The following is a 23441-nucleotide window of genomic DNA, read 5'->3' as shown; positions in this document are numbered from 1 at the left end:
AGTGTCCCATGCAGCCTTGGCTGTTTTGCAAGACCGAATGTGAGCTCATTGCAATTCATGGCAATCATTGCATGTGCTTGTGCATCTTGTTGATCCCAACGAATCTGTTCTTGTGTTGGAGGGTCGATGGCAGGCACAGAGGGAGTAGTGGTAGATGAACCAAAAGTGGCAGAAGTGGCTGCGGTGGCAGGAGGTGCTTGTGATGAAGAGACAAATCTAGTCTCCGATCCATATACAATTTCCCAAAAGTTCCTGGACACCAACAGGTAGCGCACCAAGTACGACCACATGGGATAATTGGTGCCATCAAGCTTGTCCTCAACATCAAGCATCCCAAAAGATTCATGGTTTGCCATTGCAAATGAAAATGCCCAAAAAATAAAAGTGCTTGTCAACCAAAGAATGCTGCAAATATATAAGCAAATCTGGCAAAAGCCCCCAATTTAGAGAGGGCAATTATGCCAAAAAGAGGGCGAATTGGTAAAAGTTCCAAAATAAGCTGTAATTTTGCAAAATGTGACCAAATTTGCTGCAATTTCTTGCCAATGTCACTGAAAACCCCCAATTTCATTTCAAAGCAGCGAAATGTCACTGCAATTTAGGCAAATGTGACAGAATAACTTGCAAATCTGACAATATCCTGCAATTTGCTAGCAATAGATTCAAAATCCCCAACGTCGGAGTTGAAATGGAGTCAAAATAGGGCAATACTGCAAAATCCCCAAAATGTGAGCAAAAGGAGCAAATGTCACTGCAAAATCTGCCAATGTGACACAAAAGCCTCAATTTCTAGAGCAATGTCATTGCAATGTGTGCAAATGTGACATAAAAGAGGGTGAAAAGCTTCAAATCCAACTGTGCCAGGTAGATTTGAGTCAAGAGGGAGAAAATCCCAGCAAAATCATGCTAGAGCAGGTTGGAGCAGCTAGAGGAAGGCCCAAATGACTGAAAAGAGTCTAGATCTGAGAAAATAACCTCATAAAACAGCCCAAAAATGCTTGAAACCAACTTTTGACAGGTCGTACAGATTCTTGGCACCGTCTCGCACATGTTGTACGACTGTACAGAGAAAAAAATTTCAGCCAAAATGGTGCGGGACAGAGGCGTTTGTATGCGGGCAGCTCAAAAATTTCAAAAAACATCGAAATCTGTTGGCTTAGGTGCCTCTGAGAATCTTAGTCTCTGGATCCTTTGTCTCCTTGTCTTGCGTAATAGCAAGCCTGGGTCTTTGAGGAGGAACAACTTGAGCCTCTAGTGCAATCGCGCATGACTCGGACTCTATCTCCTTGAAAACTACATCTTTTCTCACCACCACCTTCTTTGTCTCTTGGTCATATAGTCGATAAGCCTTTGAATTCTCATTGTAACCTACAAAGATGCACTCCTTGCTCTTGGGATATGACTTTGTTCTATCTACTTTGTTCACATGTACATAAGCATTCAAAACGAAAACCCTCAAATGGGTAATGATGGGTTTTCCAACATTGTATGCCTCACATGGAGTTTTCCCCTCAACCGTATTTGTCTTATCCTATTTAGGATGTACATTGCCACATGGTCTGCCTCACCCCAAAAGGATATGTAAAGCTTCTTCCTCCTCAACATACATGGCCCCATCTCTGTGATTACTCGTTTCTTTCTCTCTATCACCTCGTTTTGCTGGGATGTGTGTAGTGGTCAATGATCTCTTAATCCTAGTTTCTTGTAGTAGGCATCGAAAGCCTCTGAATTGAACTCTTCCCCTCTATCGGTTTGGAATGTTTTGGCTTTCTTTCCTAACTCTCTCTCGATTTTGGCCTTCCGTTCGTTGAACTTATTGAATGCCTAAGATTTCTTTGCAATACAATAGACCATGTCATCATACTAAAATCATTAGTAAAAGTAAGATAATACCCCGGCTTTGGAGAATGATGTGGTAGACATCTTTCTACGTATGCCTGAATGACCAACTCCAGTGGACCTTGGCTCTCTGTTTAGCCTCCTGGTATTGCTTGCCGCTCATGCAAGCCTTGGAGACCTTTGCATTGGCTGCAATGTGTGGAACTCCGTCCACGAATCCAGCCCTGTGCATCTCTGAGAGAGCCCCGTGGCAGACGTGCCCAAATTTTCATGCAACAACTTTGAACTGTCTACATCCACATGGGCGAGCAATGCCTTGCCCATGTTCTGTCGTTCCTCGTCCCACGATCTTTCTGCCATTCTTTGATCGGATCAGGACTTTGAAGTCATCAAATTCTGCCTTCATCTTGTTCTTTGTAACCTGGCTTAGAGAAAGCAGACTTTTGTATAGATTAGGTACATAGAGAACACTGAATTTGTGGTGAATGGAATGCTCCTAATCACTTCTACTAATCACTTTCTGCTATCTCCAATAGTCACTGATGAATTCGAATGTGCAAGTTTTAGTATCTTGAACCAATTCTTGTTGTTGGACGTGTCTCGGGGCGCTGCTATTAACATACCAGCCATCATCAGTCCTCACTCACTGCATGAGCTGAGCAGTTCTCTGACTAGAAAGAGCTCCTCTTTTGCAACATTTGCTGAATTGGACTTCTACTTTGTCACCTTTCTCTCTCTTTTTGTCACTGATTCTCATAATGTTGGTGCACACACATGCTGAATCTACACTCAGAAAATGGAGGCAGGAAATAGAGAAGAAGTGAGACTCTTATCCATCCACAAAGCGAGGGATAAAAACAGCTCATAGAAGAGCCAGAAACTTACAGCAGTGAGCTGGTCAAAAGTGCAGTCAGATGTGACGTTGCCGAGTTCTACCTGGCCCTGCTGCATAAGCTGCGCTGTTGTGCTCTGCAGTGCTGCCACTGCTGCAGCTGTCCTCCAGTCAGATGCTCTCCTGCACACTGATCGTGAGGCTCTACCAGCCTGGACTGCACGCCATCAATTGCTGTATATTGAACCACAATGAAGAGGAGATAGTGCAAGGGTATAAAACCTTAAAACCCTAGGGTGTAACTGAAACTGGGAGCTAGGACCCATACTAACACTCAACTGTTCTTGAGGGTAAAAACCTTTTACAAGGAAAGAAGTGCCTCTAGCCTCCTTGTCTAATATACACTGACACTACAATAATATTTTTATCTAAGACGTAGTTAAGATGTTATGCACAATGTCTAAAAGAGTGATTGGGCACCATTGATGGAATCGATTTTGTCACTCCACTAGGCTTTTTCCTTGAATCAAAGATCTACTAGAAAGCAAGGTAGAGAGTGCTTGAGATTATATTCCAGGAGGAGTAGAAAGAGATAAGGGGGAGGCCATCCTCTTTGGGGCAACAAAGATTGGTTGCTAGTCATTGGCACTACTAGAAATAGGTGACTGCGAGTTAGTAGCGCTAGGTAATGTTTCTTTCTTAGTTTTTCACCCATCCATTAGGTTTCCTTTTAATGGCAGGTTGAACAACTTCTCCCTCTCTAGAGAGGCAGGGTGCTCGCGAGGAGCCTCAATCTTTTGCTTGAGGTCTCATTCTTGCTTGCTGTCTACGCTGGGTACGTTGTCTAGCATTGTTTGCAGCTCTCTTTCCCACTCTAGTCCAAACCCCCTTTGTTGGGGCGACCCATGGGGTTTGAGACTGAGGAGGATGGGATCTCGTCCGGGGGCTGGCAAGGGTCTTGTTGGCAATACGACTAAGCCTGAAGTCGAGAGGGTGGACGGCCGGCAAAGCATGGCCATGTCTTGGCCACAGGGCTCAATCTTTCTACAACAAAGGCACTGCCCTGGTAGGTATGAAACCTCCACTCGTTGTTGGAAACCCCCTCAATCCAGGGTCTCCAGCAATATCATGCCGTGGGGAGGGTGTTTGGGTCGTCCACGATCATACGCACCTTCGGGACTCCATTGTCGGACAGCACTGAGGCTGCTGAGATCATGGTCTCTAGAAGAGTACTGAAATAGGCCCCGATGGAGGACAAGATAGCTTGGGGGGGTACCTTGGTATGTGTTGCATCGACTCCATATCATCCACTGTGAAAGTGGCACCAGGGGATGAAGAAAACTAGGACTAGACCAAGATACATTGGCCTTTGTTCCACCACAAGTACTTGAGTGGTGTCCGGGGAATTAAGTTGGAGTAGAAAAATACCCTTCCCATAGATGGTGACATCTTGGATGTGGGGTCACCTTCCATGGCTAGACTTGCTTGGACCCAATCTCAAACCTGTTATCACATGGGAGCAAGGCCAACAATGCACCCAAACTTCTCTATCCTGTAGATTTTGAATAGCTTTCTGCACCTATTGTTTGTCCTCAATTTATCAGCAAGAATTGGAAAAGTATGCCAGTGGTGTCAATTCCAGTGTCGTTTTGTAGGGTCATTTGAATAGTAGCATCCTTTTGTGGAGTTGTTTGGAAACTTGATTATGCATTAAATTGGACAATAGATAGGGCCTAACTCCTAAGCTTTGAAAGCAAGATAAGTAACTGTACAAGGCTATTGAAGCTTGAGAATTTAAAAGGTAGATTACTTGACGTGTCAGAAAGATTTCAAGGATTGAAATTGTGAGAGGATGCTTTGATTCCACTCAAGTGTAGCATGGAGTTTTCCAGTTATCCTGACCATATAAATTTTACGTGAGAGGTCAAACCTTCTTGTTAGACACAATTCGAGATGATGAAAGCTTGAAAGCCCTTGTTTCGTTCAGGACATCCAGTTGAAAGGATTTTGGCTTCAGAAATGGGTAAGCAGGCATACTCGTGAAGACTTGACTGCAATGATAGATTACCTGCTTCAGCTAGTCCATGAAGGCAAGCTTACTTACGGGTATGGCTACTCTTAACCACGGTCCACAATGCTCATCAGCTCAATACTTCTGCAGCACTTCAGAGATTTCTGCACCTTGGTTGACAACATAAAACTCTTTAATACTGAAAGTTGTGTAGTTTAAGCTGACATCGGTAGGGAAGTCACCTGCTAATGTTGGATTTTCTTTGCTTTGCTTGGACAGAGTCGAGAAAGTGCCTTTTTCAGAGTTCAGCTTTGCATTAGAGAAGGCACTTGGCAAGCATGGCTCAAAACCAAAGCAGGTTCTTACTTTCACTTAAGTGGATTGAAGCGTTGGCTTCAGGCAGTGTTATTTCTCTGCGGTGATTTATTTACTAGGTTGATAGATGCAATAAAGTTTTATGCAGGCAGCAGTCTTGGCTTCTGAATTATAATAAATGAGACCGAGTGAAATTCATTGGAGTAAAAGTTTCTAACTTGTCAGTTTGTTTAGCATCTATTTTCTACTAGTGAAAGAGTTTTGAAGTGCAAATGAGATCCAATGTTTGCTGAAGTCCTTAAGTCCTTATTAAATACGAGTGGCATTTTGCTTAGTTTTTCCACCATTCCTCTCAACATTCAGATTGGCTTTTTTGGCATTTCACTTTAAAAAGTTAATATTTTATAGCCATGTAAGAAATGAGTTGTCCTCAAGGTCTGTCTTATTAACTGACCTTAGGGATTCTCGACTTAGGCAACAACTGTTTCTGTTGATCTGTATTATTGACTACAGACCTAGTCTTGTTGAGACTAAATACATGCAATTGTAAAGCAACAAGCAAATGACCATGAGACAAGCGATACACGTACATGTTTTTTAGGAGACTTGTTTATCTAGCATGTGGCCACAAAAGTGTGTTCTATCCTAGAAGAGTGAGTCCGTGAATTTATATCATGTTATAATTTGAAATAGGATAGCTATAGTATTGTACAAAATTAATGTATCTCATGATGACAATCAACCTAAGCAATTTGTGAGAGATGGCTATGATACGGTTCTCCTGCAACAGCTAACCCCAAATTCCAAGTGGTAATGTTGTCACGTTCTATGATCTATCACTAAAGCACATCACACTAAGGTCTTCAAGAGAGCATATTCACCGAGCACAACACCGGGGTAGGTTGACACCGTGCACCCTTTCTAAGTTATCTATGAGCGAGGGATCCGAAGTGTCAATATTATGGCGATATTACTGGGGAAGGGTTAATTGAATTGTTTGAGTTGACGCGTTGTCAGTTCAGGAGATTTAGAGAACCTAGTTAGTAAGCTCAGTGTTGAGGTAATTGAGGTTCATGTTAACCAGTGAAAGTAAAATAGTTGCTGGGAATTGTGGGCTACTACAGGAAATTTCTCCAAGTGACTCTAGATGAGTGGTGTAATCTGGTGGTGTGGTTGAAGATCGGCGTGTGGAATATACAAAGTATTTAGATTGTTACTCGAATATTTTCTACCTTAGTCAATGGTTGACATATGCTTGGAAAGAAGAAGAAGATACGCGGCCAGGAGTGGAGTTCCTGAACCAAAGGAATTGGTTGCATCCTACCATTAGAGCTGGAGAAGTCTCAGAACCAGAGTTAAAGATTCAAAGGAGGTTGTCAGAAGCAACAACTATTTGACAGGATCAACGAGCGTGAGGAGAGACTCGGCCACGCTATCCCAGGGGTAGAAGTTGATTACTATAAAGAGTCGAAGGATGGAACACTGGTATTGGATTGAGGCGTTTTAGAAGATTGGCGGATGAAGGTCCATCATGGCAAGGGGAGTCTGAGCATACATCTATGGAGAGCTTGGATTTTGAGTAGATGACCATTTCCTTTGTGGAACATCAAAATGAAAAAGAAGACCAACTCATAGAACAAAGAGAATGTCTTTGACTATACTCGGCTATTATTCTCGAGGAATTACATCGAGAAAGATATGAAGGAAGAAGGGCAGCTATAGCAGATGGTTGAAGAAACAACCAATAGGAAGAGCGGCATGCCTTTGATGGAGAGAGATGCCACCAAAGACTTGAATTAATGTGGAGCAAGTAAGGCAATTTGCTCGACTTCCTCTCACAGCAGACATAAATTCTATTTGGCTTGTAGTCGTCAATGAGATTGGCAGAGCTACACTGAAATGCCTTATAGCTGGATGAACAATCACATTTGCAAACACACCGAGGGGAAATGCAATCCCAACACAAACTCAAATCACCATAGATTGGGAAAACAGTGAGAAAACACTGAGAAAACACCATGTACCAATAGATTCTAATAATAGTCAGAAATACAAAGATCACTGCAATGTATAGAGATCACAATCTCCAAGCGACCATCAACTTTGTAGATAGAACCTCTTGTAGGATCAGATAGAACCTTGCTTGCCAAAGACCAACTGGATGCCAAAGAGCTTTGAATGGAACCTTGGACCTTGCTTTCAATGTTTTTCCCTCCTTGTATTATGCCTCACAGCTTGGGAGCAAGATTTGTTGAATAGCAACTTGTGGCCTCTAAGAGCAATCAATCATACACGGTCCATACAGTGACTTCATGAAATTCTGCATGCAATCTCGTGCCTATCCCATGATTGATTATCTTTGCTATAGCCTGTTTTGTATCCTCCTTGAAACACAATAATTAAAATAATATTCCCCTGTAGTCTGCTACAACCTTGGCCTTATGTAGCCGACCAAGGCATTCCTCACGACCCAAAGCCTTGATGTGTATGACCCGAGCAGATTCACAGAGTGCTATTCACAAACCAAGTGGGAACCCTTCTCGAAAAAATCTTCACGTCAATATAGCCGATCCCGTCTCCTTTGTTGTGCTATCTATCGTGTCACGTTGAACCTTAGATGGTGCTGTAGGGAGGCCTTCAAACGATCAAGACCGGAGGGAAAACAGCAAGTGGCAATCAGTCGCCTCCATGAGTTCCTAAACGCATCACGACAGCTCTAAAACTAAAGTGAGTTGCAATTGGATTGTTTCTCCTTGTGACCCTTCATAATCCCGATTGAGATGAGCAAGAAACTCTCAACCTCAAGACGGTTGTCACTACCTCTGCACGACCAATTGTCTCTATTAGCTTATAAACACGTCGTAGCACTCCTATGATCTGGAACGAGCTGCAAGTGAATTCTTTATCGTGGTGATTCTTTGGAATGATCCAATCTTGCTAAAATAATCCAGTGGTTTTCCTTATTTGATGTCAATAAACTTCAGTGAGCTCGCGATCAGTGATTACTTCCACCCTTTCCCACAATTTCAATTGAGATTAGTAAGAAGCTTCAAAACTCAAACCGATTGCCACTGCCTCTTGCACTATAGATGGCGTTGGAGGGAGGAAACAACGGGAAGTCTTGAGCCATGATTTCTAACGATCAACTACCAATGATTCTGTTCTTGTAAATTGAAGCTTTGGCCACCGATGCTCCGTGGAGGCACAAAAAACATGAAATGCCTTTATAGTTGGATGAACAATCACGTATGCAAACACACCGAGGGGAAATGCAATCCCAAGACAAACTTAAATCACCATAGACTGGGAAAACACTGAGAAAACACCATGTACCAATAGATTCTAATAACTGTCAGAAATACAAAGATCACTGAAATGTATAGAGATCACAACCTCCAAGTGACCATCAACTTGTAGATAGAACCCCTTGTAGGATCATATAGAACCTTGCTTGCCAAAGACCAATTGGATGTTAAAGAGCTTTGAATGGAACCTCGGACTTTGCTTTCAATGTTTTGTCCTCCTTGTATTTTGCCTCACAACTTGGGAGCAAGATTTGTTGAATAGCAACTTGTGGCCTCTAAGGGCGATCAATCATACACGGCCCATACAGTGACTTCATGAAATTTTGCATGCAGGCTCGTGCCTATCCCATGACTGATTATCTTTGCAATAGCTTGCTTGGTATCCGCCTTGAAACACACACGAACTAGAATAATATTCCCTTGTAGCTTGCTACAACCTTGGCCTCTTATGCAGTCAACCAAGGCATTCCTCATCACCCAAAGCCTTGATGTGTATGATCTGAGCAGGTTCGTAGAGTGTTATTCACAACCCAAGTGAGAAACCTAGAAATCTTGAAGGAAATACAGTCAATCCCGTCTCCTTTGCTGTGTTGTCTAACAAGTCACCTTGAACTTTAGATGGTGCTGTAGAGAGATTCTTACACAATCGACTGTCGCACCAAGATTAGCTCCCACTATCAACTGAAACAACAACAGACCAAGCATCCACGAGCCTTCAAACGATTAAGACTTGAGGGAAAACGGCAACTGGTGATCAGCCACCTCCATGAGTTCCTAAATGCATCACGACACCTCTAAAACTAAAGTGAGTTGCAATTGGATCGTTTCTCCTTATGACCCTTCATAATCCCAATTGAGATGAGTAAGAAGCTTTCAACCTCAAGCCGGCTACCATTGCCTCTACACGACCAATTGCCTCTACTAGCTTATAAACATGTCGCGGCACTCCTACGATCTGGAATGAGCTGCAAGTGAATTGTTTATCACTGTGATTCTCTAACCTTGCTAAAATAATCCAGTTGTTTTCTTTATTTGATGTGAACAAGCTTCCGTGAGCTCGCGATCAGTGATTACTTCCACCCTTCTCCACAATCCTGACTAAGATCCGCAAGAAGCTTCAAAACTCAAACCGGTTGCCACTGCCTCTTGCACTATAGATGGCGCTGGAGGGAGGTCTCCCACGATTTTCTACAACACTAATAAGCCGATCTGAGCATCCATAAGGCCCTTGATCCAAGCAGGAAGACTGCTACTTTGAATCAGTCACCCAATATCCACTCAAGTGGGCAAAACACCTTCAAGAATTGAAAACAGTAATTCTTTGTGATCATGCGCTTTGATTGTAGGCGAGTCGAGCCCAATGCGAATATCGTCTCAAACTTTCAAAATATAGATCTCACAGGATCCATATTGTAAAACAAAACTTATGAGCTTACGGTCTACTCTGAAGCTTGCTTGCTGCAACAATTCTGCCACGCTTTTAGTAGCTAACTTATTATCTTAACCATCAACAGAATGACACTCAACTCTTCAGAAGAGTATGAAGGGAAATCCCACAAGGATTGGTAACGCCCTTAAAAGTCACTTTGGTTTTGCGAAGTGGTTTTGAGAGCATGTTAAGTGTTTTCAAAGAAAGTCGTTTTTAAAGCTTTTTCTTGTTCCGTTCGACGACAGAGACTCTGTCTTGACTTGTAGAGGCAACCATTGTCTGCTTTTGGTGTCCATTTCACTTCAGGAGCTTGGAAACACCTTCATTCTTGAATTTGGGATCATTTCATTAGATTTCTGACTCATTGTGTTAGTTTTAACGTTTTTTTTGTCTGGGTGTTGGAACTCAAGTTTGGAGCAACCATTTGCAGATCTATCAGTGCCGGTGGACTCAGGAGGTCCTAAAACTTCTATGTTGCTCATAATTCGCACTCCGGTGGAGTTTACAAATAGTTTAGTTTTCAAAAACGTTTTTCAGTCCGTGTGTTGGACTCAGTGATTGGGACCACGGTTTTCAAAATCGTCCGTGCCATTGCGTTTCGGATGTCTAAATACCTCTACCTGTCAATTCTTGCGCGATTTGGTGGAGTATTTTCAGATTTATAGATCTCTGCGTATTTAATTTTGTCTCTCTGTTATGCATTTTTCATTCTAAGGTTTTGAAACCTTAGATTTATGCCACATGGCAGTGGATAAGTATTGACTTTCATTTCTCACTCATCGGTTGGGATTTTGGAGCTCCAACAGAAGAGAGATATTTGCAGATTGTCTTGCTGAGTTTGATTATGCAATGGTGTCTATGTTTTGAGGCATCTCAGGTTCTATTTTTAATAGCGGTCATTGCCGTGGGACTATGATTTCTGGAGCATACCTTATGCAGATCACTCTGGTTGCAGTTTGAGTCGTGTGCGCTCATTCGTGGTGTGCATTAGATTGCAGTGAATGATTTATAGGCCATTTGGATGCATTGCGATCCTTATTGGATGCGTTGATAGGTCCAGATTGCTTTATGGGATGCTATTTTTTATGGACGATTTGCACATGGATGCTATTTTATGCTGAGGGATAGCTTTGACACATTGTAGTTGATGCACTGATAGTGTTATGCTCTCTTGGATGAGATATTGTTGATGCATATGTCCATGCACGATGTTTATGCTTGAGCCATTTGGCACTTATTGGCATTTTGGATTGTCATTGCAGTTGGCATTTTCTTTTGGGTGAGATTTGCTCATATGGATAATTTTGCTTTATTTGTATCATGGCATTCTCTTTCATGTCTGAAAATGAGTTTTTCAGCATTAAAAAGTTTGATGGAACAAACTTTTCTTTGTGGAAAGAATAGATAAGGGATGTGCTTATTCAAAAGAAGCAAATAAAACCCTTATAAGGGATTGCAGCTATGTCTATAGATGAATGGAATGAGTTGGATGCATTGGCAAAGTCTACCATTAGACTTCATCTTGGGGAGAGTTTATTTCACAGTAGTTACTGAAAAGACTACGGAAGCTTTATGAAAAAAGCTGTGTGCTACATATGAGAAAGAGACTGTCTCAAACAAAATCTATCTCATGAAGAGATTGTTTGAACTGCACATGAAGGAGGGAGTATTCATAGCTTTGCACTTGAATGAATTTAATATCATTTTCAGTCAGCTTCAAGCTTAAAAGTTGAATTTCGATGCGAAAATGAGGGCAATATTTCTCTTATGCTCATTACCATCCTCATGGGATACTTTTCGTATTGCTATCAGTAACTCTGCACATGGTGGAGTATTGAACTTTGATGATGTGGTTGGTAGCTTGGTCGAGGAGATTAGACAGAAGTCAATGGAAGGCAACAAGAAGGATGCAGTCTTAAATGTGCAAAGGGGCAGATCACAGTCCAGGGGGAAGTTCAAGAAAGAGAAAAGTCCCATAGCAAGTCCAGGGCACGGAACATTGAGTGTCACTATTGTGGCAAGAAGGAGAACATGAAAAAGGATTGCTACAAGCTTAAAAGAGAGCAAAATGATAAGAAAAAGAATGCAAATTGGGGTGCAAATGAGAAGGAAGAGAGTCTAAGGGAGGACAAAGGAAAAGTGAAGATCGAGGAGATCAATGTGTCACATATGATAGTGACAAGGACACTCCTCATGTCTAGTTTATCTGCAGAGTTGCTTACCACTTCAGATGATGCATATTCTCAAGATTGGATTTTGGATTCCGGTGCTTCATTCCATGTTACTCCCCTTAGGGAATGGTTCTCCACTTATGACAGTGGAAAGACAGATTGTGTGCATCTTGGAAATGACTGCATGTGACATAGTGGGAGTAGGTGACAAAGTTTTCTTTTTCAAATGGGTCTGCATTTATTTTAAAAAATGCGAGACATGTACTTGAGCTGATCAAGAGTCTTATTTCAACGGGTCAGCTAGATGATGTTGGTTTTCAGACCACCTCTGGTTCTGGGAGTGAAAAAATTCAGAAGGGTTCTATGCTTTTGGCGAGGGGTGCCAAGTGTGGGACTTTGTATCGCTTATATGTATGAGGGGTGTTTGATCATGTTATTGCAATAACCAAGCAACCAAGCACTTCTTTATGGCATTGTCGGTTGGGTCATATGAGCCAAAATGGGATGAAACTCCTATGTCGTTTGGGTTATGTACCGCATTTAAGTTTCTCTGATTTTGAATTTTGTAAGCATTGTCTCTATGGGAAGCAAAGTAAATCAGCTCATAAAAGAAGGGGAAAGAAAGTTTGAAAAGCTTGATTTGGTGCATTCAGACGTATGTGGTCCCATGCCTACACGATCATTAGGCGAGGCTGAATACTATGTGACATTCATTGATGATGCAACTAGAAAAGTGGGTTAATGTTATAGCTCGGAAGAGTGATGTGTTCCAAGTATTTCAGAAATGGCTGGCCTTGGTTGAGAGTCAGTCAGGTAGAACGCTTAAATGCCTACGGACTGACTGATAATGGTGGATAGTATCTGTCTCATGACTTTCAGCATTTGTGTGATACACGTGGGATTAAGAGAGCTCACATCCCCTCGTACTTCAGAGCAAAATCCAGTTGCAGTAAAGATGAACCGTACCATTCAAGAAAGGTTGTAATGCATGCTTTCCAATGCAAGTCTTTCTGGTGGTTTTCGGGCTAAGGCAATGAAGACTGCAATGCACGTGATCAATAGATCACCTAGTAAGAGTTTGGATGGTGGTATTCTTGAAGAGGCATGGAGTGGCAAGAAGCTCTCTTACTCTCATTTGCGTATATTTGGGTGTGAGGCATATGCACATGTGTCAAAAGAGCTTCTAAAGAAGTTAGATCTTAAGTCTAGGAAATTTATCTTTCTGGGTTATGGTGAAAGTGGAGAGATGGGTTATCGTTTCTGGGATCTAGAAGCAAAGATCATACGCAATCGTGATGTAGTCTTCAATGAGAAGAAGATGTATAAGGCATCCATGAGGGATGTGGAAATGAGAAGAATCACTTTCCAGGACGTGAATCCACCTGTATATGTTGATAGACAGCAAGCTGCCCATGCACCAAATGTGCAAGAAATGGTAGCACTAAGTACTCTCATAAGTATACAATCAAGGGTAGATGATGGATCATCTATTGGTGGAAATGATGAGCCAAATGTGGCTGATATGCAGGTGGGACAGCAAGCTGAAATGCCCTTGAGAAGATCATCTAGAGTGTGCAGACTCCCTGATAGGTTTGTTCCAGGGATAGACTATGTGATGATTACTGATTGTGGGGAGCCTTCTTGCTACAGAGGCTATGATGCGTGAGGATCAACGCAAGTGGGAGTATGCTATGCAATCAAAGATGAGTTCACTTATGAATAATAAGACTTCGGACTTGGTTTCTTTGCCACATGGAAAGAAAGCATTACCATGTAAATGGATCTACAAGATGGTCACAGATGATGTGCCTAGGTACAAGGCCCATTTGGTCGCTGAAGGATTCAAGCAAGAGAAGGGTGTGGACTTTGATGAGATATTCTCTTCGGTTGTGAAGATGACCACACTTAGATGCATGCTTGGCCTAATGGCAGCAGAGGATATGGAGCTTATGCAGATGGATGTCAAGAGAGCTTTCTTGCATGGGGATCTGCATGAGGAAATTTACATGGTGCAGTCGAAAGTCTTTGAAGAAAAGGACAAAGAGCATTTAGTTTGCAAGCTGAAGAAAAGTCTCTATGGTCTTAAGCACGCGCCTAGAGAATGGTATCAGAAGTTTGATGCTTTCATTCGATCCCAGGGTTTTAGGAGTGAAATTGATCACTACCTCTACACTAAAAAGGCTAAGGATAATAGCTTGATACTCCTGGTACTATATGTGGATGATATGCTATTGGCTAGCAAGAATACTTATGAGCTAGATGCATTAAAGGCCAAGTTGCATGAGGCCTTTGATATGAAGGATTTGAGACTTGCAGGTCATACTCTTGGTATGCGCATCACGTGTGATCGGAGTAGAAAACTCCTTTGGCTTTCACAGGAGGAGTATTTTAGAAAAGTATTGCAGCGTTTTAATATGGAGGGAGGGAAGGCAGTGAGTACTCCATTGCCTCCATATGTGAAACTGTCATACAGATAGTCCCAAATCAGATGAGGAGAGGGCCATGATGGCTAAGGTTCCTTATGCATCAGCGGTTGGGAGTCTTATGTATGCTATCATAGCTACTAGACCAGACATTGCATTTGCAGTGGGAGTTGTTAGCCGGTATATGGCTAATCTAGAAAAGAGGTATTGGGAGGCAATTAAGTGCATCATGAGGTACATGAAGGATACCAAGGAGATGTGCATTTCCTTTGGTAGAGGAGACATGTGTGTACTTGGGTACACAGATTCAGATTATGCAGGGCATGTGGATAGTAGGAGATCCACTTCTAGTTATGTGTTCACCTTTGCAGGTGGTGCAGTGTCGTGGATGTCTCACGTACAGAAGTGCGTTGCTTTGTTTATCACAGAGGTCGAGTATGTTGCAGCCATAAAGGATTGCAAGGAGGCTATATGGCTTGATCGGGTAGTGGGAGATTTGGGGATTCATACAGGTGTACCAACATTGCATAGTGATTCCATGAGTGCTATTCAGCTTGCACAGAATCCGGTCTTTCATGCAAAGACCAAACACATTGAGGTTAGGTACCATTTTATCAAGAAGGTACTTGAGAACAAGCGCATAGAGCTTGTCAAGGTTCATACAGATGATAACCCTGTAGATATGCTGACGAAGAGTCTACCTAGTCAGCGGTTTGAGTATTGTCGTGCATTGATGGGCATTGGATAGTATGCTCAGTGGTTCTCCCTTAAAGGCACATTGTCATTTAAGTGGGTGGTTGTGGGGGTTAAAGGTCAGTGTACCTTTACCCCGGTTATGTACAATACTCAAACACATATATAAATGAATGAAAAAGAAGATTAGGGTGTTCTTCACCCACCGAAAACTTGTGTGGCTCTCTGTTTCTCTCTCTCCCTCTTCCATTCTGCTTCCGTTGAGAGCACTCTCATCTTTTTCCATCCCTCTACACGGTCCTCTCTTTTTTATGGACATGCAAAATATCCCCTTAGTTGGAGTCTTTCCAACAAAGTACGGGTTCTCCTTCAGCTCCTCAGTAGCCACACTTATTTGTGCCTTTTCACCCTCTCTTCATTACTGGAATGTCCTTGAGCGTATTTCCCTTGGCTGTCTTCATCCATTGTACATAATGGAGACAAGGTTCCAAAGGTCTCCATCCATGTACTGGGTAACCACTTGTATCTTTCTTTCCAACATCATCAAACTAGGGTGTGGTAGGCCGCCTAAGGGAAAAGGTGGAATGAGTTACGAAATTTGTAATAAGTTTATTTAAATTAACAATATTTTAAATTGAAATGAAAAAAGTAAGCTGAGAATATAAGAATTGTATGTTTTTTGCTTTTTTGCATTTAAGAAGGGAAGATATGCTTTTACCCATGAGTTTTTACACTATTTGAATAAAACCTTCATGGTTGATATTAATCAAAATCAATCTAAGGGCTTGTATTTGCAAGGGCTAAAATCAATCTAGGGGTTGATATTCGTTACACGTGACCGAAGGAGATGGAGGAAACCGAAAAATATGATTTTTGTAAGTTTTGAAAGTCAAGAAAGGGATATACCTGACTATAAACTAAGCAGGCAATAGTAGGTCCGAGCAAATGTCGTGTGTGTTTAAGCGTTTCATTCTTGCAAGTACCTCAACACAGAAACAGATAAGAATTTAGAATATGCAAAAGCAAAAGTGAACAAACAAGGTGAAATTCAAAACATATATATACATATATACAATATACTCTATATAACCACACATAGTGTGGGCAGGGAGGCGGCGTGCTTCCTTTCCCAAAGAATTATAATCCAAGGGAACGGGTTCTTCCTCGTGCGTCGAGATTAGAATCGTCGAGAATATTAGCGTCGAGATTGAGTATCACAAATATGTAAGAGATTGACACATTACCTAAATCTCAATGGGTGTGCTTGTATTCCAAGTCGAACATCCAAATTCGTGTATGCACCAAGTATGTACGCTTGCTTTAGTTTTTGAAAAGATGCAAAAAAACATGTTTGAAATCGAAATAATATTAAAATACGATATTATTGAACAGCAAATCATTAGTCTAGCTTTTATCAGAATTTTATATATAAATTGCTACATGTAGTGTTGGAAACGACATTTCTGAGAATACATTTATAAATTAGTACATGTAATGTTACAATATAAAACTAAAATTTTGACAAAAGTAAAAAAGCCTTGTCTCAAAATCTGTTGTAATAAATTCATCATTCAGTTACATTCATATAAATTATTTTTACATGCGAGGAGAATCAAAGTTTCGTTTTGTGAGCCCACTATCATCCTCCAGTAGCAAACCCTTGGCTCCTTGATCCGCCATGAGGCCTTCTATGGTCCTGAATAGACCGACATTCCTTGCGAAGCGTTCTTGCATAGATTGGAAAGAGGGGATTGGGGCACTGGAGCTCTTGGCCATGGAAATGAAAGCCAGAGGTATGTATTTTTGCCCAGCTCTGAGTTTCAAAGGTGTTGAATTCGACAATGTGGAAGTTGATTTGGATTAAAAAACAAAGGAGAAGTATGCGAAAATGACCACATTCTTGGAGGAGCTTCAACTACAATTTGCGAGGGCTCTTGAACTATGCAGTGGGATTGAGGAAACCAAGGAGAGCACTGAAGCTAAGGAGGGGGGCAAGAAAAAACAAAAGAAGAACGAGGTAGCTGCTCTGTGGCAAATGTTTTGGGGAATTGGGTTATGCCTTGTTGTGCAGATGTTGGAAACATCTGGCCCTGTGGAGGAATTGCCTTATCATCGTGTTCGGCATCTTCGTCTTCAAAGGCACTGACTCGGTAGAAGGTGGTGGTGCCGACCTCTATCGTGTCTTGGTTATCCTCATCTTTCCCTTCTTCACCCAACTGGTCATCTACTCTAGGGACTCACGCAGCTGTCGGTGCTTTCCCTCGCTTTGGCTCCTCTCCTCCCTTCGTAACTACTGCTTGTGGCTCCTCTCCTCCCTCTATTGTAGCTACTCACAGGGGCAAATCATCCCTCCACTCCATCGCTTGTTGCAAGCTCTATGTTGATCGTTTGCCAATTGATGAGTGACGGATTTGTGGAACACATGACATAAGACGACTACAAAGGAGCACCCTTGACTATGCAAATAAGACAATAGCGATGCAAGATGTATTGAGGATGTTTGGTGGAAGGATTCAGATCGACATCTAGTTCTGTCACAATATTGGATGACAGATTGTGGAACCTATGAGCGACTCATCTGCACGAAAAACAATCACGCTGCACACACCACGACTACCAAGGAAGACAAAGATGAATAAAATGAGCGGTAAGTCAAAGGCAAGGCATGGGCACATCATATATCTTAAGAAGAACAAAGCATGTCGAGCTACCTTTTTGCACAGCCAGCCCGGCACGGTGGGAAGCTGATAGTTATGCCAGCTACAGCGCTTCCTCCCATGGTGTATCGCATGTGCCAAGGTTTCAGTGGCCATACGCCTATTCTTCCCAATATGTATTGCATGAGCTCACAAACACAGATGGAGGACTCATCAGATGAGAAAGCAGTGCCCAGGAGCCCATACCATCTCAAATATAATGGGTCAGATATATCAAAGAAGGAAGATCCTGGAGTAGAACGTGGAAAAGATGGCGTTGATTTCTCTTCTTGCAATTGTTGATTCCTCATGGGAGTCGTACAAATTGGTAATGAGAGACATTCCTTCATACAACAATGGTGCAAATTGGAATTCATGGGTGAAAGCTCCTATGTCACTCGATGAGGAGGGAGTTCGTGTTTTGATTTGAGATTGTTGTGCAATCGGTTTGGTTTTTGCTTTGATGCAACGCGTTGGGAAGGAGTTGGGTTCTTTGATGCCCTCAATAAACATGTGGTGCACGACCTGCAATGATATTGCAATCCTCTATTTGGAACAGATATGGCTTCCCCTTCCCCACAGTATACGAATACATCCGAAGCCTCAAAATCTTGATTTACAAGTTACATCTATGACAACCTTAAGAAAAGGATATGTGTGTAGTGTACATCAATCACAACTGTGAGCCTCAAAATCTTGCTGCATCCATTGGAAAGCCTTTTAAAACATGGGTGTAAGAGTAGAGGTTTTTATAGCTTCCACCTTCCATGGTTGAAGTTATTCTTGTGATAATCATGCTGTAAGTTTCTATGATGTATGCCATGCAACGATCAAAAGTAAGTCTCCATCCTATTTATGCTCAAGTGAAAAAGCGTGTTTGCTTTTGAGCTTGAAAAACATGATTAAGACCCTTAGATCTTGGAAGATCAACATTATAAACTCTGACACATGGCTTAATGAGGGCTCAGAAAGGGAAAACTTCCCTCTAGGCTGCCTACCGTAAATATTTCTCTTTATTTGCTATAGTGTCTTCCTTCATGGCATCCTTTGGAAAATCATCATACCTATGAACAACTTGCCTATGCTCTTCCTCTATTTTGTCCACTAGCTACACGAAGTCAATCCATGAATCATCCTCCACTTCATCCTCACTCTCTGGCAACAGCATGCCCACTTCATCTCCACTTGAATCCGTGATCTCACTTTCACTCACTCTCTTCTTCACTCCCACCCGAGCTGGTCTCACTTTCTTCTTTTTCTTCTTCTTCCTCCTCTATCAGCTTCCTGTCCACCATGCTAAATTTTTTCCTTAACCCTTTTTCATCCAAAAGAGTAATTGTGCCCTTCCCCCAGTCCTCTGCTGCATTTACTAATCTCAACCAAGGCCTCCCCAAGATGAGAGGAAAGGCTCTTATTCCAGCTGGCATAACATGACAATCAACTTTTACATCAACCCCAAAAACCCTTACATTCAAATCATTCAAAATCCCCAAACATCTTACCTTGGCGTGATTTGCAAACTGGATCTTGTACCTTGATACTCCATGTAGTTTGAAGCCTAGCCTTTCAACACATGATTGTGTAATTACGCACACCTGGGCTCCACCATCAACATAAGCTTCTCCTATGGACTTCCCTTTATGCCAGGCATCAATTACATGGCATATGTCAGGCAGCTCTTCCAAGGATTGAACCCTTACTGTCTTTTTCCTCTCTTGCTTAGGTGGGTTGACTAGTCTCTTCCATTCTCTCCTTAGTTAAGGGCAAAGCTCCATCAATTGACCATATGAAATATCCACTTTCTTACCTATCAAATCCTTCTGGAGAAGAGAGTACTTCCATTCTCTCCTTAGTTAAGGGCAAAGCTCCATCAACTGACCATATGAAATATCCACTTTCTTACCTATCAAATCCTTCTGGAGGAGAGAGTAATTTTCTCGAGTTTCCTCAAGTGGTAAATCCCCTGTTTGAAAATGTCTTCGTGGTCTTTATTTCTTTTTGCTTGAAGCAAAGTCCCCTTCCTTCTGTTTTCCCTTCTTCGCATCACCATATCCATTCTCAGGCTCTTTTTCTCTTGTCCTTTCAACCAGCATCACTATAGGATCCTCTAGGTATATTGGTGACACATCAGGCTGCCTTTCATCTATCTTCCCTTTTTCTTTTTCTTCTGTTGTTAAGCCACTTGTTCCAAGCATTCCCTTTATCTCTATTTTAAAATCATTTTTTCGATTATTCAAATTGCTCGGCAAAGGGAACATATCTCCTCGTCTACGTGGTGGCTTATCACAATTTGGACTGGTATGGCCCCAATCCCCACAGTTATAACAATGATAAGGTTTAAACCTCCTTTGATTTGTGCCCCTACCTACTCGCGGATCCTGCCTGTTCCCTGGATTTTGATACGTCAAGGTGATTTAGAAAATCAATGATCTAGCTTATAGGCTTGAATTACCTGATAATTGGAAAATACATAATGCTTTCCACATCAGCCTCTTAAAGCCCTTCAAAGGACCTTTTACCTATTCATCCTGCCTATGAAGAGGCTCCATTGATTGTTGATGAAGAAGAAACTCTAGAACCTGAATGCATTATTGATCACCAGCAGATCTCGACCCGAAAAGGAAATGTCTATACTAAATATTTGCTCAAATTTAAGAATCATCCGAGAGATGATGCTCAGTGGATGTTTGAGTGGTTCTTTCCAACTTTTCCAAACCTTCTTAGTTCCTATAATCAAACACGCAACTGAGGTCAGTTGCAATCCAAGCAAGAGGGATGTTACGAAAATTATATTTCTGATATGTCTTGCTTTGGACATTATTATTTTAGTCGAGTGTGACTATGGCAAAGTACTCCATAGGAGCGCACCGGACGCGGCAGGGGTCCTGGTGGATACTTTGTGTGGTTAGTTGGGGACACCTGACTAGCTTGTGTTTTGCCATGCTAGATGGTCGGTATTGTGGGTGATTCCATGTTAATACTGATGTCGCTAGTGTTATTGGTGTTGTGCTTGATTATTGTGCTTTGAGCACAGTTATGTTGGGATCGGTTGATTTGGTGATTCGTTCAATTGATTGTTAATAACTAATGTAATTGGCGGCTTGAGTACAGGTGATGGAACTCATAACGAGGATTGGACTTAGTACGAGGGTACCGATTAAGGTGTCGCACAATGCATTATATATGGCCATGGGCCAATTTTGTATTTGTTTTATTATTGCAAGTTTGAGCAATATATTTTTGTAGTGGACATAATTCATTTTTGGGCCCTAAGATGGCTATGTAAAGAAAATCCCTAATTTTTGGATGAGGGATAATTTTGGCTCCTTGGTGCTTTTATGAAATATCATAAATACTCTAGATGAGGAAGCATGAGCCACTCATTTAGGGGAGGGAGATTGTACCCAGTCTGCTGTCGCTTTTGTGTTGTGTTTGTGCTCTTCTTCTCCAATTGATTAAGTGGTGACTTCGTGTGTGTAAAAAAAAAGAGATACCTTCTTGGTTTCATTTTAGTACTATGTATACTAATGGTGATGTGTTACATCTAAATTTGACTCTATATAAGTACTAACTAGTACTAATACAGTACTAAAATAGTACTAATATAATAGTATCTATTTATATTCCAGTACTAATATAGTACTAACTGTTTTCACTTTGGTACTATCTATTTCTATTCTAGTACTAATATAGTTGAGTCTGTTTCTAACTAGAATTATTTCTTTCTCTATTACAATGTAATTTAGGATTATACACTTGGTTTAGTACTAATCTACTTCTCTGTAGTACTCATTGCTAATGTAGGTGAAGTCTCTTGTTAGTACTACTTACATCGGTTACTCTAATACAAGTACTCTAGTACTCTAGTATTATGGTAGTATGGATTTAGAACTATGGTAGTGATGATTGACTAGTATATAAGGTAGCACAGTTGGTCTAGTACTAAATAAATTTCCTATAGTACTTAATGCTAATGAAAGTAGAGTCTCCACTTAGTTAGTACTATTACGTTTGTTTCTCTATGACAACTATAGTATTATGATAGTATTGATTTAGAATTATGATAGTGAGGGTGATTGACTAGTATATAAGGTAGCACACTTCTTTTATTACTAAACTCGTTCCTTGTAATACTCAATGCTAATGCAAGTGGAGTCTCTAGTTAGTACTAATTACTTTTGTTTCTTTGTTACAACCACTAAGTTAGTATTATGGTAGTACTGATTTAGAACTATTGTAGTGGGGTCATTAACTAAGATATAGGGTAGCACACTGTTTAGCACCAAACTAGTTTCTTGTAGTACGGAATGCTAATGCAGGTGAGTTACTAGTTAGTTGGTACTAGTTACATATGTTTCTCTTTTACAACTACTTTAGTATTATGCTAGTATCCATCTAGAACTATGGTAGTGGTGATTAGCTGGTATAGTTGATTTAGTACTAAAATTATTTTCCTATAGTGCTCAATGCTAATGCAAGTGGAGTCTCTAGTTATTGAGTACTAGTTAGTACTACTTACATCTATTTCTCTGGTACAACTACTATAGTATTATGCTAGTATTGATTTTAAAACTACGTTTTCTTGCTTTGTGTGCCTAGGTCAAGTAAGAGTGAAGCTAGAATTCCAGCCTCATATTTAGATGGGTTTTTATTTTGGGAAAAGTTTATTTCATTTCCTTCAGTCTCAAGAATGGAGCAGGTTTATGGACTGATTGCTACTTTCAATAATTTAGTACTATCTATTTCTCTGTTATTACACGTACTTCAAAATTATGCTAGTATTTATTTAGTAGTATTGTAGTAGTGACTAAGTATTCTAAGGGAATATAGTTGGTTTAGTACTAAACTTCTTCCCTATAATACTAAATACAAATGCAAGTGGAGACTATCTGACAGCATGCCATTATATTAATATATCTCCCCTCGAGTGAAAACTTAGTTTCTGACTACATTTGGTGTGTTGGAATCGGTTTATGTCAGTATGTCCCCATGTTTGAATGAAAAATTAGTTTGCATTAGAACTAAGGTGGTATAGTTGGTTTAGTACTAAATGTAATATAGGTGAAGTTCATGTTACATTAGGAAAATAGGAAAATCATAAGGTGGTATAGTTGGTTTAGTTCCTTGTAGTACTGAATGTAATATAGGTGAAGTTCATGTTACATTAGGAAAATAGGAAACTCATTTTGGGGCCTTTTAGCCTAGAAGGAAAATAGCCCTCCACCAATCAAAGGAGGGCCAATGTAACGTTGAAAAAATACAAAAAAAGAAGATAAAAGAAATATTGTCAAGTTTGCATTCAATGAGTTCACTTGACCTACTTTATTATATCTAGCACACGGTGCAAAATTTGATACTTTTGACATCATCGACGCGTCCAGAATAGGCATAAATCTCAGAACGACATTTGAAACACTGAAAACGGACACCCGGAGGCTCGAAAAAGGCCAAAAAGGCCCTGCAAAAAAGTATACTATAGAAAGAGATTTAACAGGTTGACCAAGGTAGAATTCGATACTTTTGACATCACCGACGCATTTGTAGTGGGCCAAAACCCCTGAAACGACATTTGAAACACCAAAAAAGGGGCACCCGGAGGCTCAAAAAAGGCCAAAAAGGCCCCACAAAAAAAGTGTACTAAAGAAGGCGTTTTGACAGGTTGGCCCTTTATCATGCAATGAAATTGAAACTTTGTAACCTTTTCATCCAAAAGTATGTAAGTATCAT

General features: G+C 41.0%; 1 protein-coding gene across 1 annotated transcript in view; it reads left to right on the top strand.

The window, feature by feature from the left end:
* LOC147893271 (Polyketide synthase, enoylreductase family protein) overlaps positions 1–5249 on the top strand; it is a 52409-nt gene extending 47160 nt beyond the window's left edge. The window contains exons 9-10 of the mRNA XM_087385803.1: positions 4659–4777; positions 4962–5249. Of these exons, the coding sequence (XP_087241929.1) occupies positions 4659–4777; positions 4962–5058 (216 nt within the window). The 3' untranslated portion in view covers positions 5059–5249. The remainder of the gene's footprint in view (positions 1–4658; positions 4778–4961) is intronic.
* Positions 5250–23441: the final 18192 nt, after the last annotated feature.

Source organism: Dipteris shenzhenensis, chromosome 15, assembly GCF_047967505.1.
Source record: "Dipteris shenzhenensis isolate YYH24624 ecotype China chromosome 15, Dip_SZ_1.0, whole genome shotgun sequence".
NCBI classification, from domain to species: domain Eukaryota; kingdom Viridiplantae; phylum Streptophyta; class Polypodiopsida; order Gleicheniales; family Dipteridaceae; genus Dipteris; species Dipteris shenzhenensis.
The sequence above is the reverse complement of the archived record's forward strand: the minus strand, read 5'-3'. Positions and strand labels throughout refer to the sequence as shown.